Source organism: Mobula birostris, chromosome 12 (assembly GCF_030028105.1).
Source record: "Mobula birostris isolate sMobBir1 chromosome 12, sMobBir1.hap1, whole genome shotgun sequence".
In the NCBI taxonomy this organism is placed as follows: domain Eukaryota; kingdom Metazoa; phylum Chordata; class Chondrichthyes; order Myliobatiformes; family Myliobatidae; genus Mobula; species Mobula birostris.
The window spans coordinates 66,804,621-66,824,835 of record NC_092381.1 but is presented as its reverse complement, the minus strand read 5'-3'; the positions used below and the strand labels follow the sequence as shown (position 1 = coordinate 66,824,835).

At 39.6% G+C, this 20,215-nt stretch overlaps 1 protein-coding gene across 1 annotated transcript in view; it reads left to right on the top strand.

The window, feature by feature from the left end:
* lamc1 (laminin, gamma 1) overlaps nt 1-20,215 on the top strand; it is a 261,259-nt gene that overhangs the window by 224,866 nt on the left and 16,178 nt on the right. Inside the window, exons 18-25 of the mRNA XM_072273978.1 lie at nt 2,071-2,227; nt 3,200-3,405; nt 5,434-5,513; nt 7,070-7,207; nt 11,168-11,312; nt 11,648-11,797; nt 13,138-13,252; nt 19,322-19,521. Of these exons, the coding sequence (XP_072130079.1) occupies nt 2,071-2,227; nt 3,200-3,405; nt 5,434-5,513; nt 7,070-7,207; nt 11,168-11,312; nt 11,648-11,797; nt 13,138-13,252; nt 19,322-19,521 (1,191 nt within the window). The remainder of the gene's footprint in view (nt 1-2,070; nt 2,228-3,199; nt 3,406-5,433; nt 5,514-7,069; nt 7,208-11,167; nt 11,313-11,647; nt 11,798-13,137; nt 13,253-19,321; nt 19,522-20,215) is intronic.

Sequence of the window (20,215 nt, the reverse complement as noted above, 5' to 3'; positions counted from 1 at the left end):
CATCCGCAAATTTGCTGATCTCGTTAACCACATTATCATCCAGATCATTGATATAGATGACAAACAGCAAAAGACCTGGTGGCACATCAGCATTCCCAGGGTTCCAGCCAGTGAAGCAACCCTCTACGACCACTCTCTGCTTCTCCCACAAAGCCAATGTCTAATCCAATTTACCTCATACTGAATGCTGCATTTATTTCAACTGGACTAGAATATAAAAGCAAGGATGTAATGCTGAGGCTTTATAAGGCAGTGATCAGAACAAATTTGAAGTATTGAGATCTGTTTTGGGCCTCATTTCTAAAAAAGGGGTGTGCTGGCATTGCAAAGGCCCAGATGAGGTTTATGAGAATGATTCTGGGATGATGAGGAGTGCTTGATGGCTCTGGGCCTGTATTCACAGAAGTTTAGAAGAATGAGGGGGATCTCAATGAAATCTACCAAAGTTAAAAGGCCTAGATAGAGTGGACATGGAGTTGACCAGAGACAACAGGCTCGGTGTAGAGGGGGGTCTCCAAAAAACAGAGATGAGGTGGAATTTCTTTAGCCAGAGGATGGTGAATCTGTAGAATTTGTTACCACAGATGGCGGTAGAGGTTAAGTCATTAGTATATTTAAAGCAAAGGTTGATCAGCTCTTGAATAGCAAGGCCATCAAAGATTATGGGGTGAGAAAGCTGGAGAAAGTGAATTAGATGGAAGATAAGTCAGTCAGGATCGAATGGCAGAGCAGAATTAATGTGCTGAATAGCTTAATTCTACTCCTGTATCTTATGGTCTTGTGTCTCATCAGGAGATCACGGTTAGTTAGGATCGGAAATAACATCTCCTTGTTGACAACATTGATGCACCTCAAGTGTATGGACTGTACTGTACTGCTGTACTCTCTCTCAGCACATCTCAAATGCCATATATACAAACCGTTTGCAAATTTGGCCATGACATAGCTATTGTTGGCAGAATTTCAGATGCTGATGAGGAGGCATATGGAGTGAGATCGATCATCTGGTTGAGTGGTGCTGCAACGACAACCTTGCACTCAACATTAGTAAGACCAAGGAATTGATTGTGGACTTCAGGAAAGAGAAGTCAAGGGAAAGACACACCAGTCCTCATTGAAGGATCAGCAGTGGAAAGAGTGAGCAGTTTCAAGTTCCTGGGTGTCAGCATCTTTGAAGATTTATCCGGGGCTGAACAAATTGATACAATTACAAAGGAGACACGACAATGGATACATTTCATTTGGCGTTTGAGGTGACTTGGTATGTCACCAAAGACACGCAAGTTTTTGCAGATGTACTGTGGAGATTATTCTAACTGGTATCATCACCATCTGGTATGGAGGAGCCTTTGTACAGGATCAGAAAAAGCTGCAGAAAGTTGTAAACTTAGCCAGCTTCATCACGGGCTCTAGCCTCCTCGGCATCCAGGACACCTTCAAAAAGGCAGCATCCATCATTCTGGACCCCCATCATCCAGATGTGCCCTCTTCTTATTGCAATTTTGAAGGAGGTGGTACAGGAGCCTGAAGACACACACTCAGTGTTTCGGAAACAGCTTCTTCCCCTCTGCCATTAGATTTCTTGCTAGATTTTCCTTTTATTGCTCTGTTTTTGTACTACTTATTTAATTCATATATAAATATATATACTGCTGCAGCGAAACAACAGATTTCACAACATATGCCAAATATATTCAACCTGATGCTGATCATGGCAACTTTTTTTTTTAGCAATGTACTTATTTTCGTGCAGCAGGTTTGACCTAAGTTGATATGTTTTAGCTAACACACACACAATGTTGGAGGAACTCAGCAGGTCAGGCAGCATCTATGGAAATGAATAAATCATTTATGTTTCAGGCCGAGACCCTTCTTCAAGAGGGCCTGAGACGTTAACTATTTATTCATTTCCGTAGATGCTGCCTGACCTGCTGAGTTCCTCCAGCATTGTGTGTGTGTGTGTTGCTTTGGATTTCCACCATCTGCAGATTTCCTCATGTTTACAAAGTTTTAAGTGACTTTTTTTTTGATTGGCTGAGCAACTGTATTTCATTTTCATGACATGTTCAGGTAAATGAACATAGACAGAAACTTAAGGACTTGGAAGATCTAATTGCAAACCTTGGGACAAGCCAGGACACAGTGAGTGACAAGGCCTTTGAAGAGAGATTGAAGGAAGCTGAAAGAACCATTATGGACCTATTGCGGGATGCTGAAGACATGAGAGGTATGTATTTTATCTAACATCTTGATATTAATAGCAGAATTACAAGCTTCAGTAAAGTTTATAGAACTTGATTATTGCAATTATGTAATAAATTAGAAACTTACATCCCTCTTGCTGTAAGTAATTTAGTTGTAAAGAAGTCACCATCTGAAAAATCTTAAATATTTAATTGCAGCTACTCATGATAAATACAGAAATGGCACATATGGATTATTGAATTATAAATGGGGATATTGTATTTTGCGAAGATCTGGGGCATGTGGAGATCACATCCTCAGAAACACTTGCATCACATTAGCTAAGGAGACGCTTTATTCTGACTTCTGTATATTCCCATTGATTATTGATATTGTCTTTGTTCTTAAAAAAGGACCACCACTTTGCAAAATATTTTTAGGCTGTCTTCAACAAGGTGAGGTATTTATTAATCTGAATCACAACAGAGAAGTAAAGGAGAATAAAATATTCAAGATGGTACGATAGAAAGGGAAACAGTTCATCATAAATGAATTTCACGATTGCTTAAAAGTGATGGGTCTTTTTAGAATGCTGGAAATTCTTGTTAAGCATGAATTTTCTGTGGGAAAGCTGAAATTCAACAGCAAAAATATTTTATTGGACTGCAGAAATTTCAGGCAGATTTAAAGCAGTAAAATTATTTATTGAATAGCATTTGTAACACCATTATTCAGACTTGTGTTGCAGCTTGTTTAATGTTTAAGCTTTGTCAATTTGGCATGCCATCCATGATGTATTATTTGTGAGAATCAGTTTGTATTTTTGTTTTCCTTGCTCAGCTAGGAATGATTTGTGGTTTACCTCTGAACTAATTGCTTTACATTTATCTGCATTGAAGCTTCATAGTGTATGGTACAGTTTTTTTTAATGCCCAATTTACTATTTGTTCAGACAAAGCAAAATTACACACGTTGCAAAATTTTACCCAAATAATTTCATGGAATTTTTTGACAGATGTCGACAAAAGTCTCATGGACCGCTTGGCAGAAATTAATAACACACTGTCTACTCAGTGGGGACGCCTGCAAAATATACAGAATACAGTAAATAATACTGAAGTCTTGGCTGAGCAATCCAATAGGCGTATACAGGATGCAGAGAAAGTGATTTCAAATGCGCGAAAGGAGCTTGAAAAGGCCAAGAAAGCCATAGCAAATGTGGTAGGTATTTATGTGCAAATAACTTTGAATAACACTGAAGCAAAGTGCAAGTTCATGAATGGGCAATTCTTGCTTCATCTTAACACTTAGTTAAACATTTTATAAGCTAAGCTTTAAAATTTTATTCTGTTGCCTGCATATTTAATATCAAGTCAAAGCAGGCATTTACATTATGAAAATAAAAGTTCACTTTTTTCCTATGCTTCCACTTTCTTTTCAGGCTGTTGGCAATATTAGCCAGTTAAATATTTTCAGCAGCATTTTTTGTGAGTGGAAGTGTCTGTCAGATGGGTGAACTTGGTTGGATATTCTTAAACCATATGTGATATGTCATGAATGACTAATTTTATTATTCTAGCCCATAAACATGTAGCATATGATACATTGTGCTGATTTCTGATTAGATTGATATGAGATGTAGTGTCTTGCCTAATTATTCCATGTCATTTGATTTTTACAAGTAACATCCAAGTGATAGACATGATTATTTTTGCCAGTAGCACTGTGTTTTTCCATTCTGGGAAATCTGTGTATGTATTTTGGGTATTCATTAGATGAACTGAGTTGTATTTTGATTGAAGCATTTCAGAAACAAAATGATTTTTCTGCTTGAATTCTCCCATTATTTACCACGAATGTACTTCCAAACAAAGTTGTATAGCCATTGACTTGTCCTTTCATCTGTTTTTTTTTTCCCCTCAATGCACTGTCAGGGCAGCTAGAGAATTACAGCTGAAGGTACTGATATAAACTTTGTGCACAAACTCTTAATTTTCCATATAGTAAAAGTGTTCCTCTGAATCCTCTTAAATGTGTAGCCATTCATTTAAAAAGTTGCTACCAACAGAGTGCAAAACTATGACAATTTGCAAAGGAACAATAAACTGCATGCATAGGTTGCAGTGTGATCAACTGGCAGTTGGATAACATCTTGGAAAGCCAATGGCATTACTGAAAGAGCTGCATGATACATTTAGGATGCCAGCCTTGTGGACACGGCACATTGAGAGTGGGGCTTCAACAGCAAACTCCATTATATAACAATGTCCTGGAAGCAGAACAGGTACCATGGGCAAAACCATCCCTGTGATGATACTAAACAAGAGAAAAGGGTCAAGTATAAAAATAATGTTGGAAATTAACAGATACTCATACTCAAGATCTGGCCATTAAACTAGAAATGCAAAATTCTAGACTGTTATTAAAAAGGCTGTAAAGCTATTGTTTTCCAGAGAACTGGTTGGTTCCACTTTAATCTCTGAAAGAAAACATTACATACATCCTCTACCTTCAAAAACTATCATCCTTTGCGCTCAGTTTTATGTGAGAATTCACGAAGCTTACATCGTTGTTGCAATACACAAAAAAAAATGTGGTTCCTGGGAGGGGAGTTGGGGGCAGGAATAGTAATTCAACTAGTCTTGCTGTTTGCCCAGGCTGGTTGTTGGTGCCCTGGATCCCAAGGTCAGTCAGTCAGAGGAAATTGACTTCTTGTGTTGAGTTGTCAGTCACAGCTTTTCTCACTGTTTCTCACAGCTTTTCTCACTGCTTCTCCAAGCTACAACTGTGCTTCATGATAAACTAGTTTGTGATATCTCTGGCAGCTCCATTTAAGGAATTGTGGCTTTCCCAGCCCCAAGACCTTCGTTGATATTGTTAGGGGAAAATGGGCACTCTGAATTGATGTCAAATGGGACAGCCAGCACCTTTCAGGCCGGTGAAGTTCCAATCAATGTGGGACCAATGACAACCCCACTAACATCTGATCCAGTCAACTCTGCAGCCTATGTTTATGTGGAAGTAAGACTGTCTTTTCATTCTTTTTATAGAGAGAATAGATTGGGCACTCCATGTCATGTGGATGCTCCTGGCCTAATCTATGATGATAGCAACTTCTTGTATGTCTCTGGAATTAAAGTAAAAAAATACTTTATTGTTGCCAAAGAGGGGTTAAGTATTCTAAAGGCATTGCTTGATGTGCAGCAAGTACTCCCGGATGGTAAATTGATTATTCTTCTTATTCTGTAGTCAGCAACAATGCCAGATTCCAGTGCTGATCCAAATAATATGACACTCCTAGCAGAAGAAGCTCGTAATCTTGCAGAAAGGTAAACATTTCTTAAATGATCTTTCAGTGACTCACTTTCAGAGACTGGATTTTCATGTTTATCAGGTTTGAGAATTCCAACCATTTCATGTACAAGTCAAGCCTCTTTACCAATGACAGATTGGACTTCAGCCCACATCATTTCCAGAACTGTTGAAATTATCTGTGAATGCAGTTGCCATATAATTGTTTCCCTCCTTTGACTAGGGTTTATGTGTTTCACACAGGCCATTTGTCAGGCCAGCTAGTTCAAATGTAGCCTGTTTTTACCAAGAATAATTTCCTGCTGTATCTGTGTTATAGTTGCAAGATTTTGCATTTGCATCATTGTGCCTTACACCCTTCAATCCCTTCCACACACATAACCTCTAGTGACTCTTAGTTAACTGGGCTAATTGAGGGGAGCACCTCCAAACGATGTGCAGAACACATTAAAAGACATCACACATGCTTTGTGCAATTCATCTTGAGGCAATTACTGATAGCTGCTGAACCAGTCTCTAAGCAACTACCACAGTTAAATGTGTGTCCTCACCTGAAAAGTGACAGCCTGCCCTGAAATTCCAGTTGGTATTGTGATCATCTGCCCCAAGAAGCTCCAGATATTTTTGTGACAGTGCACTGCGGAGATCCAGTTGGGTGCATGTCACGCAGGGTGATCAGAGTTGGCTTCGGGGGCAGTAGTACATGTTTTTGACAAAGCACAGTTAATTGCAAAATCAGTCAAACGATTGTTAAGTAATTAGGTGACTGTATTTGTTAATTTACTACTAACCCATATTATATAATTGGAGATTAAAGTAGCAATTTACATTGTTATATAATTTTGTCTGTACTTCTGTTTGTGATTTAGAACTTGAACGTTTTATCATGCATCACTGTGAAACTTGCATCAATGCATACATAAAAAAGATGCCAAGAGTTTACTGCCTCTGATTAGTTTACTTCAGTAGCATGAGAAAGTCACTGATTATCTGTATGCGCATTTTAAGAAGTGGGGAGGGGGAAGCTTTTACTAATTATTAAAATACTTTTGAGGCTTGAATTACCTAAGCTTATTTTACAGAAGCTAATCAACCAAAGTAAAGCCAACGTTTAGTCTGTGATCCAGTTGCATCAAGAATAGACTTGGAAACGTCACATAGTTTAAACGGAAAATACATCAGAACAGAAAACACCCCATACTATTGGAAACTGGAGATTTCAGTGACCACTCATTGTGTTTTGTAGCTATTAAAGTTAACTCTGTTAATAAAGAACTTCAGAATCCCTGTTGAGAAAGAACATCTGTTCAAAAAAGTTGCACCTGTGAATACCTATCAGTTTATAAGTTGAGTGCATGAAATCCTTCAACTATAAAAGCACTTTTATGGTCAGCGTGAGGTATATTTTAAGATTCCAAATAATGTTTCTGATATTGCACATTTTCCCAAATATGACTGAAGAATGAAATAGTTGAATGTGACTGGACAGCTAACACAATCATTATTGTGAGCTTTCTGTGAGTAAGGAAGCAGAATGAAGTTTGTTAATATAAACATTCTTCAATTCCTGTAGGCACAAGAATGAAGCAAACGAAATTGAACGGATTGCCAAGAATGCCAATGACACTTCAACCAAAGCCTATGAACTGCTACACAAAACTCTTGCAGAAGAAATTACGATCACCAATGCAATTGATGATTTAAATAAAAAGTAAGTTGGTGACACAAGATCTACTTCTGATCTGTTGAGAGGGATAAATTTAAGAATTCATTTGGCTATTTGTAGTATTAATTGGTCAAGACTTTATTGTTCAATAAATAACGTACACATAATATTTACTGTGGAGAAGAATTACTATCGAACGCAAATTCTGCTGAGAAGTGAACTTATACTACTAAAAGTTGTTGGAGAAGATTCTGAAGGAAAGGATTTGTGTTCATTTGGAAAGACATGGAGTGAATTGGGTTATTTTGTGCTGGGCGATCATGTCTCACAAATCTGATTGAATTTGAAGAGATAACTAAAGAAATCGATGAAGGCAGAGTTATCCTTTAAGGATGGACTTTAGTAAGGATGTTGACAAAATTCCGTTTTGTACATTGGTCCTAAATGCCATGGTACAAGGGATCAGAGTCATGTTGGCAAACTGGAGCCAAAAGGCTTAGTAGTTGCGGATGGATTTTTCCCTGACTGAAAGTCTGTTACAAGTGATATACAGCAGAGATCAGTGCTGAGGTCATTTTTGTTTGTAATATATGTAAAGAATTGGATAAGAATATAGGTGGTCTGATTAACAAGTTTACAGGCACCCTGAAAATTGGCCAAGTCAGAGATAGCAAAATACAGCAGAGCATAGATCCGGTGGAAAGTTGGATGGAGAGAGAGAGAGGGAATTAAATTCAGACTGGTATGGGAAGTCAAATTCTGCTAGGATATATCAAGCCTCTAGGGGCGATGATGTACAGAGACACCTTGGTGTCTTAGCTCTTAGTTCATTGAATATGTGAGTTACCAGTGGATCAGGCAGTGAAGAAGGCATTTAATATGCTTGTCTTCATTGTGTAAGGGATTGAATATAGGGATTGGAATGTCATGTTTCAGTTGTTCAAAATGTTGTTTGGACCACATTTGGAGTATGTAGCCACCACACTGGTTCACACACTACAGTGAGGGTGCGGCAGCAATAGAGGAAATGCAGATGTGATTCAACAGGACATGGTCTGGCATGGACTACAGTTTTCAAGGGAGATCAGACAGGCTTGATTTATCCTCACTTCAAGGGGGGAGACTGGGGGATAACCTTATGAAGTTTTATCCTCAGCCAAAGTCCTTTTTCCCAGGACAGTAGAGTGTAGAACTAGAACACTAATTTGAAGAAGATCTGAGGGATAAGTTCTTTCCACATCAAGGGTGGTATTCATCTGAAATTAAGCTGTCAGGTAGTAGAGGCAGATGTATTAAAACATGTAAAAGCACTTGGCTAGGTGATTGGATAAGAAAGGTCTAGAGGAATGCAGGCAAATGGCCTAACTGTAGCTAGGCCTCATAATCAGCATGGATGAGGAGGGCCACAGAGTCTGCTTCTGGCGTATCATTCTATTCTTCATAGTTTGATAACAAATTAGAGCTCTTTAATTATTGAAATACTTTCTACATGAGGTAATTAATCCTCTGGCAAGTCTTGGGAAGCATATTTCAAAATTCAAGGTAAATTTATTACCAAAGTATATTGTTGTCACCTCATGCAACCCTGAGATTTGTTTTCTTCTGGGCCTACACAGTAAATCCAAGCAACGCAATAGAATCAGTGAAAGACCATCCCAACAGGACTGTAAAACAATCTATGTGCAAAAGATAACAAATAGTGCAAATACAAAAGAAAACATAGTAATAATTAATAAGAAATAAATATTGTCAACAGGAGATGAAGAATCCTTGAAAGTGAGTCCATAGGTTGTGGGAACAGTGGAGTGATGGGGCAAGTGAAGATAAGTGAATTTATCCCCCTCTGTTTCAAGAGTCTGATGGTTGAGGGGTAATAACTGTTCCTGAACCTGATGCTCATGTACCACCTTCCTGGTGGCAGCAAAGAGAAGAGAGCATGGCCTGGCTGGTGGGGGTTCTTGATGATGGATGCTGCTTTCCTGTGACAGTGCTTCGTGTAGATGAGCTTAATGGTGGGAGGGCTTTACCTGTGATGTACTGGGCCGTATCCACTACTTGTAGATTTTACGTTCAAAAGTATTGGTGTTTCCGTGCCAGGCTGTGATGCAATCAGTCAATATTTTCTCCACCACACATCTATAAGAAGTTTGTCAAAATTTTAGATGTCACGCCAAATCTATGCAAACTTCTAAGGAAGTAGTGGTGCTGCCGTGCTTTCTCTGTAGTGGCATTTGTGTGCTGGACCCATGACAGATCTTCTGAAATGTTAACACCAAGGGAATTAAAGTTGCTGACCCTCTCCAACTCAGATTTCCTAATGAGGACTGGCTCATGGACCTCTGGTTTCCTTCTCCTGAAGTCAATAATCATCGCTTTGTTCTTGCTGACATTGAGTGAGAGGTTGTTGTGGCACCACTCAGCCAGATTTTCAGTCTCCCTCCTAAGTGCTGATTTATCTCCACCTTCAACTTGGCTAACAACAGTGGTGTCATCAACAAACTTCAATATGTTATTGGAGCTGTGCTTAACCTCACCGTCATATGTATAAAGTGAGTAGAGCAGGGGGCTAAGCACACAGCCTTGTGGTGCATCTGTGCTGATGGAGATTGTGGAGGAGATGTTGTTGGCGTTCTGAACTGACTGGGATCTGCAAGTGAGGAAATCAAGGATCCAATTGCACAAAGAGGATTTATAGCCATGATCATGAAGCTTATTGATTAGTTTTGAGGCAATGACAGTATTGAATGCCAAGCTGTAGTTGATAAAGAGCATCCTGATGTATGCATCTTTGCTGTCCAGATGTTCCAGGATTGATTGAGGAGTCATTGAAACGGCAGCTGCTGTGGACCTGTTGTGGCAGTAGGCAAATTGGAGTGGATCCAACTCGCTTCTCAGCCAGGAGTTGATGTGTTTCATCACCAGCCTCTCAAAGCACTTCATCACAGTGGATGTAAGTGCTACTGAATGATAGTCATTGAGGCAGGTTACCACGTTCTTCTTAGGCTCCGGTATAATTGAAGCCTGCTTGTAGCAGGTGGGTACTTCAGACTGCCGAAGCAAGAGGCTTAAGATACTGGTGAACACTCCAGCCAGTTGGTCAGCCCAGGTCTTTAGTGTTCGGTCAGGTACCTCATCTAGGCTGAGTGCTTTTCACGGGTTCACCCTCTTGAGGGATGCTGTCAAGTCAGCCTCAGAGACTGAAATCACAGAGGCATCAGGGGCTGTGAGAGGTCGTGAAGGTTCTGCCATGTTTTGATGGTCAAAGTGAGTATCATCTGGGAGCGATGCCTGCAAAATATTTTAAATAAAATGAATTTGTAAATCAGCTCTACTTGTGTCTCACCTGCTTTAGCCAGAGGGTTGTGAATCTGTGGAATTCATTGCCACAGATGGGTAAGGAGGCTAAGCCATTGGGTATATTTTAAGCGGACGTTGATAGGTTCTTGGTTACTAAGGGCGTCAAACATTACTGGGAGAAGGCAGGAGAATGGGGTTGAGAGGGATAATCTGCCATAGCGGAATAGCAGAGCAAACTCAATGGGTTGAATGGCCTAATTCTCCTGTTTCTTATGATCTAAATCAAGAATTTCCATTAGAAAAACTAAAGAACATAATTGCATGTATCTGAAGTAATATTAATTTATTAACAATTAAATCTTAAAATCAATAAAAGATAATGCATCGTTTCAGGGAATTAAATAAAATGCACATTGTCACAACGTTGTCAATTAGAAATAAAATATGGGTGGTGGAGAAATGGACATTGGAGCGAATATATTGACTAGTGGACGTGTGTGGGACTGTCCTTAATATAATTTTTAAACAAATTTTGCTCCTTAATACAGTTTTTAAAACAAGATAGTTGAAAGTAAATGTGTTCCAGTTAGGCTTGTGTATTGCTAACAGGTTATTTATTAATAAAGCCTTATAAAGTAAGCATCTTATTACTTGGGATGTCAGAGTGCATCGTATGATGTTAATACTTTTCCATACTATTTCAATTAGGTATGATGCAGCTAAAAATATGTCCCGAGAGCTTGAAAAACAAGCTGATAAAGTACACAGTGAGGCAACAGAAGCTGGTAATAAAGCTTTACAGATTTATGCCAATCTGACAAGCTTGCCTAAAGTGGATACTAAAGCCTTGGAGGTATGTAGGTTTTTCACCAGCAATAATATATTTGTTTAGATTTAACTACCGTGGGCTGCAAATCAGCATTAGTGGTAAACAGGATTTCTTGATATAGAGCCACCTTGAAATAGCAGGGAGCACTTACAAATTGCTACGTCAGTGTTTTAACCGTGTTATTAGATGCTCTTAAGACAGATGTACAAGCTGGAAAAGGGACATTTCCATAAGAGAGCGAGACTAATATTTAATTCTTAATAGCTGACTATTTTTCACAATGTGAGAAAATAAGTATTAAGAGAAAAAATTATGGACTGTGTAAAATGTAATTTGAAGTTGAATAACTTGTCTTTTAGAATGAAGCAGAAAAGATTATAAAGAACGCAGCAGACCTGGATGCTGAAATCGACCAAAAGCTGAAGGATTATCATGATATGCGAGATGACCTGAGAGCAAAGGAATCTGAAGTAAAGAACCTCTTGGAAAAAGGAAAAACTGAACAGCAGGTAAAACCTGGGCTCCTATGTATCCAATAAAAAATATACCCTTTCGAGGGACAGAGAGAACAAAATCTTTAGTTTTCTTTTCATCTGCCCCTCACATAGTAACACATCTTCGCATGCAGAACCACAATTAAGAATAATGTTTGAAGGAAACAATTATGTATATTTCCAAGACCCCTCATATATAGAATGTTAAATTTTATCTTATTTATTCTTTCCAATAAATTGTGTTTTCTGTTTTGCTTTTCCCGTTTTCTAGAATATGGGAAACTTTTGAGGTTATGTGGGAGAAAAGAGAATAAGGAAGGTGATGTATGGGAGTGTGCCTCAATAGTCAGGAATTCAGGGCTTTGGATGTGGAACAGGCAAGAATTGATATACCCGAAGACCTATATATTGAGAATAAATTCTTGCTTGTTTTCCATAAAGTCAAGTGGCTTATGAAGTAAGAGCATTGTACAATATGCTATAAATAAATTTACATGTAATCTTAGGTACAGGTCATATCCCAATAATTTGCTGTTTGAGGAAATGCTGGGTATGGAATTCTGCTGAAGGTCTCCTGAGATAAGTTATAGAAAAGATTAAATTGCATGCTGCACTGAGAAATAATAGACTGGATTGGGAATTGAATTAAATTTCATAAACAATGCAAGAAGAGTTATAATTGGAACCTACTGATGTGTCAAGGTTTCTGGAGTTACTTGCCCAGAACCTTTTGTGTTCGTTGTATTAGTTTCATCGGTTTGGCCATTCTAATTGCAGGTATTAGAAATGTTGTGTTCTAGGCATGGGAATATAGGTATTGCTGCTGGTCCAATAGCAAATGCTATTTATTGTCGGCAAAGTAGATGCCCTCTTACAAGGAGGGCTGAAAGCATACCTCATATCTCGTCCATTATTTCCTATTAAAAGCTGAAAAAGGTCTCAAGATAATCACCAAGCATCATTAATGTTTTGTCAACAAACTATAATCCTCAATAAATAAATCTATTGCAGGTTTGCTGAATGAGACTGAGGACTTTACCCAATATGGTCTCCACATCTGGTGAAATAACTTCTGAGTTTTTGGAGTGGGAGCAAAGGCAGGGCATTTTGAGACTTGTTAACTGAAAATGGTTAAGTGAGCTTTGGGGAAATCAGCACTTAAAAGTGTTAATTATTTCTTACACAGATCATAAAAGATTAGATAGAGTAGGTCTTTTAAGATATCCAAACAATAATAATAGAGCATGGGATTGTAACTATTAAATAATGTGACAAGCTGCTCAGTAATTTTTTTTTGTCTGGAATGTATAAATGCGAAGAAAGTATTCATTCTGGCCTTTTTCTTTACCCCAAAGACTGCTGACCAATTGCTTGCCCGTGCAGATGCTGCGAAAGCTTTGGCTGAAGAAGCTGCCAAGAAAGGAAATGCCACACTACAGGAAGCTCAGGATATTCTCAGAAACCTGCAAGGTGTGCTAAATTGTAATTGTGGTAATAATACAATGAAGAGAATCAAAAGAAACTTGACTAGAAAATGGTCAATAAACAATCTAGTCAGTTCTTTGCTTAGTGGACATTATTAAGATGCTGATCTTTTATACTGATCTGTGTCATCTTTATATGGTATTGGAAACAGAAGAACTAGGGTAATGGGAACTCGAGTGCCTTTTGGGCTCCAATTTCTCTAAAAATATTTCAATGTACTAGGTCAGTGAGATAAAGTTTCTAAAACCATTGCATATTATTACTACTTAGATTATGTGCAGGAATTATGCCCATTACTCAAGGTTTCAACGTGGAGAAATTAGAATATTATGCTTGAGCTTAGAATTTCAGTCAACATTCCAGTGAAGCACCAAAATTGATTGCATTATTCCAAGCGGCAACTTGGAGTGGGACGCAAAATCAGTCATTTATCTGTGGATGTAAAAAGGCAGCATGTCACAAATTGAAGAGGAATGGGTCTTCCCACCACTTCTCCTTCAGCAATACCATATTCAAGAAACTTTGTTATATGCTTCCGTCTCATTAGTTACAAAGCAATAATGATTTAACTTCAAAAAGACTTCATTAAGAGTGAAAAAGCTTGGCATATTCTGAGAAAATGAAAGGTTCAATTGCCTTGAATTTGTTTTGTGTAGCATGTTAGCACAGAGTATCATGCTGGACTAAAAGGTGGATCAGGCACTTCGGATGCAAGTTTTCTGAATCGATGGAGACTGAGATCTGTGACCTTGGAGCTATGGACCTATGATTGTACTAGTCTGCTCATGGAAACAAAGGTGGTGTTACTCTGGGGAATGTCCATGACTCTTTTGATCTTGAGCAATCCACATTGCCTCTCCTTGATTTCTTCTCCAAGTTCCAGTGAGTGCAAATTTAATACCACAGGATGAAAATCACGCAACCATCAGGTGATGAATGGATAAGGCAATTAAGATGCACTTTGCATCACACCCTCTAGCAGTCACCAGAATGAGTTTCAAGCCCTTGTCATCTGATGCCTCACACACAGCCTAGCCAGCAGGACGGTGCACCCTTTATCTGAAGCTCTTCTGGAGATGAGAAGGTTGATGATACAGGTGGCATTGAAGGATTCACACTCGGATTATGATGTCAGGGCTAGTTTGATTTAATCACAAGTTATCTTGGAGGCTGCTTCGCAGGCATCATTCCCAGCTAAATGAGTGCAGAACTACCAACCTGCATCCACACCACTAACTATGTATAATCATTAATGAGAGGTGAATGTAACTGTTCTACTCCTCAGCTCCAATTGACCTTGTATGCTAACCCCATTGAAAACCTTCATCTCCATTTTCAAAGGAAGTTTCAGCAAGATTGCATAAAATTGGTTATGATCAGTTAGGTTCACAGCGTTACTGGACCTCTCTGTAACAATTTGCAAAGTCTCTCTTCTTCAAAAAGTTGTTCATTGCTGAAGATTCATTCTAATGAGCTGTCCTTTGCTTCTGACTTACTCTAATCTGCTTGTGTATGATGCCTTCATAGGGTAAATGCCTAGCCATAACCTTTTAAATTTGTGGACAGAAAAGTGCATGATTCATCTCCCTTCTCCATTTGCCCTTTAAACAGATGATGAATGGCCTGCTTGAATGGTGCTGAATTAGCACCAGGATCAGTAGGTAAGCTGGTGCTTTGCAGTGTCAGGCTTAGTAAGCTGATCTGGTCCTCCTACTACCATAACCTTTGTTCCGTAAGACATAGAAGCAGAACCAGGCCATTTGGCCCATCAAGTTTGCTCTGCCATTTCAACATGGCTGATTCAATTTTCCTCTCAGCCCCAATGTCCGGCCTTCTCCCCATATCCCTTCGTGCCCTGACCAATCAAGCATCTGTCAACCTCTGCCTTAAATGTACATAAAGACTTGACCTCCAGTGCTACCTGTGACAAAGAATTCCACAGATTTCACTACCTCTAGCTAAAGAAATTCCTCCTCATCTCCGTTATGTCCTCTAGTCTTAGTCTCTCCCACCATAGGAAACATCCCCTTCACATCCACTCTATCAAGGCCATTCACCTTTCGATAAGTTTCAATAGGTTAACCCCTCATTCCAATGAACACAGACCCAGGGCCATCAAACTCGTCATATGACAAGCCATTCAATCCTGGAATCATTTTCGTGAACCTGCTTTGAACCCTCTCCAGTTCTAAGGTATGGGGTCCAAAACTGCTTACAATTCTCCAAGTGAGGTCTCAACCAGTGCTCTATAAAATCTCAACATTACATTCGTCCTCTTGAAATGAATGCTAATATCACATTTGCCTTCCTCACCACAAACTCAACCTGCAAATTAACTTTTAGGGAATCCTGTATGACGACTTCCAAGTCCCTCAGCTTCTTTGTATTTTTAAATTTTTTGTATTTCTCCAGTTAAAAAAAATAGTCAACCCTTTCATTTCTTCGACCAAAGTGCAGATCTCATCCTTAACGATCGACTCCATCAACTTCCCACCCGCTGCGGTCTGACTAACCAGCCTATAGTTTCCTTTCTTCATCCTCTCTCCCTTCTTGAAGAGTGGAGTGACATTTGCAATTTTGTGGTCTTCCACAATCTCTTCAGCCACCTCTTTTCAGAACCCTGAGGTGTACGTCATCTGGTCCAGGTGACTTACCTACCTTCAGACCTTTCAGTTTTCCAAGAACCTTCTCTCTAGTTATGGTAACTTCACACACTTCATGCCCCCCATGACACCTGGAACTTCCACAATACTGCTATTGTCTTCCACAGTGAAGACTGACGCAAAATGCTTGATAAGTTCGTCTGCCATTTTGTTACTACTTCCTCCTACGCTTCTCCTCCTTCGGCTCCTGTCTCTGCTGATACTCATAAGACCATAAGATATAGGAGCAGAATTAAACCACTTTGCCCATGGAGTCTGCTCTGCTATTTCATCATGGCTGATCCATTATTCCTCTCTGCTCCAATATCCTACCTTCTCCCAATATCCCTTCATGCCCTCACCAATCAAGAACCTGCTTTAAATATACATAAAGACTTAGCCTCCATGCTGCTGTGTCAATGGATTCCACGGATTCACTACTATCTGGCTAAAGAAATTCTTCGTCTTCATTCTAAAAGGATCCCCCTCTATTCTATGGCTGTATCCTCTGGTCTTAGACACTCCCATCACAAGAAACATCCTCTTCACATCCACTCTATCAAGGCCTTTCACCATTTGGTAGGTTTCAATGAGGTCACCCTTCATTCTCCTGAATTCCAATGAATACAGGCCCAGAGCCATCAAACAGTCTTCATTAGATAAGCCATTTAATCCTGGAATCAATTTTGTGAACCTCCTTTAATTCTTGAAAGATCATTACTAATGCCTCCACAAACTTTTCTGCCACCTCTTTCAGAACTCTGGTTCAGGTGACTTATCTACCTTCAGACCTTTCAGTTTGGTAATGGTAACTTCACACACTTAATGACCCCTGACACCTGGAACTTCCACCATACTGTTAGTGTCTTCCACAGTGAAGACTGATACAAAGTACTTATTCAGTTCATCCTCCATTTCCTTGTCCCCCATTACTACCTCTCCAGTATCGTTTTCCAGCGGTCCGATATCCAGTCTCGCCTCTCTTTTACAATTTATATATCTGAAAAAAGTTCTGGTAACCTCTTTTCTATTATTGGCTAGCTTACTTTCATATTCCATCTGTACTGTCTTAATGACTTTTTAGTTGCTTTCTGTTAGTTTTTAAAAGCTTCTCAATTCTCTAATTTCTCACTGTTTTGCCCTATTATATGCCCTGTCTTTGGCCTTTATGTTGGCTTTGACTTCCCCTGCAAGCCATGATTGTTTCATCTTACCTTAAGAATTCTTCTGCCTCTTTGGGATGTATATATCCTGTGCCTTCCAAATTGCTTTCAGAAATTCTAGTCATTGCTCTGCCATCATATTTGCCTGCCATTGTTCCTTTCCAATCAATTTTAGCCAACTCCTTTTTCATGTCCCTGTAATTCCCTTCACTCCATTGGAATACTGATACATCTGACTTTAGCTTCTCCTTCTCAAATTTCAGGGTGAATTTGATCATATGATCACCTTCCCCTAAAGTTTCTTTTACCTTAAGCTCTCTAATCATTTCTGGTTCATTGCACAACACCCAATCCAGAATAGCTGATCCCCTAGTCAGCTGAACCAGAACTGCTCTAAAACCATCTCGTGGGTACTCTAGAAATCCTCCCTCCTGGAATCCAGCACCAATCTGATATCCCCAATCTATTTGCATATTGACATCCTCCATGAAAGTTGTAACATTGCCCTTTTGGCATGCATTTTCTATCTCCCGTTGTAATTTGTAGGCCACATCCTTACTACTGTCTGGGGGTTGGTATATAACTCCCATCAGAGTCTTTTTTTTACCCTTGCAGTTCCTTAGTTCTATCCACAATGATTCAACACCTTCCGACTCTACGTCACCTATTTCTAATAATTTAAATCGGTTTTTACCAACAGATCAATGCCACGCCCTCTGTTTTCCTGCCTGTCCTTGGACATTAAGCTCCTAGCTATAATCTTCTTTTAGCCATGATTCAGTGATGCCTACAACATCATGCCTGCTGATCTGCAACTGTGCTGCAAGTTCATCTACTTTATTCTGTATACTGTGCACATTCAAGTACAACACCTGTTCTGTATTCATCCTTGCCGATTTTGTCTGCCTCTTATGCCACAGCTCATCTTGTTGACTGCAGTTTTGCCCTATCAACAAACTGTTATCACTACACATGGCCTTACAGGTCTCTTCTATGTCCACAATGCAAAGGTGCATGGCCGAGGTGAATGCAGGCACATATTTATAGGATTGGCTAGCAAATATAGAGATGCATCGTGATAGCATTCATTGGGAGAAATGGATGGTAGCAACCAGAAGATACTTGCACGTAAAGAGACTTTCAGTTGTACCAGCAAATGGTCTGTGTGCTCCATGGTCATAGAAAGGAAGTTCTTCTTCTCCAGCTTGGTTCGCCTCTGAGCAGAGGAGGATTTCATTTTTGAACATACTGCAAAAGGCACACCTGTGTAGAGGCACCTCTTAGCAAAGGCAGCCATTGATGAAATTTGCCATTCCCTTTAAGTGCACCAGAGCAACCTTTGGTTGCTTAAGGAAGAGAATGTAAAAGGCTAAGGACAAATCAGGCTCAGATTGCTGCTTACTAGGCAGGAGCAATTCCTCTTTTCCATCGGCTTATAAGGTAATCTTCTCAGGGCCTAGTGTAGGTAATATCCACCACAAAATCTTACAAATCTACAGGAAGAATAATATACCAATGCCTCAATATTTTCAATGGCACTAGCATTAAGTATACTGGGCCAGTTCCATTGGTAGGCCATGTCATTCGCTTGTCCAGTATGGAACCTCTGAAAGCATGTACTCTCTTCTGTGCTCAGAGAGATTTGAAGTCTCTTCAAAATGCAGCATTCCTTCTAACTTCTAGGAATGTCTGCCCCATATCAGCTTCGAGAAGGAGCATTCTGCATGTTATTGAGAGTGTCGTTGAATGTGTTGGGAGCACTCAGGAGTGAATGATAGTAGGAGTAAGCTACCTCAAATTATCTGATCAACAAACCCTTTCAAGTATCTCTTTCCCCACGGATACATAGGTCTGTAGGTTGGCACAGTGATGCAGCATGTAGACCTGCTGCTTCACATGCCAGGTAGGCCTGGATAGAGTGGGTGAGTGTAGGACCAGAATAGATGGACAGCCTCCGAATAGATGGACATCCCTTTAGAACAGAGATGAGGAAGAATCTCTTTAACCAGAGCGGTGAATCTGCAGCATTCTTGCCACAGACAACTGCAGGCCAAGTCACTAGGTATGTTTAAAGTAGAGGTTAATAGGGACTTAATTAGTAAGGGCATCAAAGGTTATGGAGAGAAGACAGAAGAATGTGGTTCAGAGGGAAAATAAATCACCCATGGTCTAATGATGGAGCGAACTCAATGAGCTGATTGGTCTAATTCTGCTCCAAGGTCTTACCATCTTAATTTTGTTTCCCACAGATTTTGACAAGAGAGTGAATGATAACAAGACAGCAGCTGAAGAAGCTTTGAAAAAGATACCTTCCATCAGGAGGACCATTGATGATGCTAATGCAAAGACAAAACAGGCAGAGGATGCATTGGGGAATGCAAGAATGGATGCCAATGAAGCCAAAAAAAAGGCTGAAAATGCAGAGCAAATTGCAACTAACTTGCAACAGGTAAAATGCTTGTTTTGTTTTGTAAAGAAACGTAATGAATAAGCTTTCTCATGGTATTCCATCAGTAACTGTAAATTTTAGTGCCTCTTTGTTCCCCCAGGGCTTCCATGGATTTTGTTATTTGAGTGGGTGATGCATGGCTTGTCTGGCTACAAATTTAATGTGTGAAGTTTTCCCATAGTACTGCATTGAAAATAACATCAATCACTCATTACCTCTGGAAATGAACTTTCTTTTTTTCTATTTTGGCCTCTTTGAGCTAAGGTGTGGAGGCAGGTATTTTAGATCTAAACCAAACAGAACATCTATAATAGGGTAAGAGAAAGTGTTGCTTGTGAGTTGATGGTTAGAGTGTCATAAAACAGAGAAGCTGCCCGTTTTGTATCCATGCTGATGATCAAACTTCTGTACTAAATTCATTTCCCAGCACTTGTCCCAAAATCATCTATGCCACGGTGTTCATCTTAATGCTAGTTAAAAGCTGTGAGAACTCCTGTCTTCATCTCTCTCTCCCCCCCCCCCCACCGCCCACATACACACACTTCAGATTTCAACCACCCTCTGACTGGAGGAAAAATTACCCTCAAACTCCCTTTAAATCTCCTCTCTTTAATTTAAATCTGCTTACTGACTCTTCTGCTGAGGAGAGTAGTTTTCACTAAGAGTGTGTGGGTGGGGGAGGGGGAGAAATGTA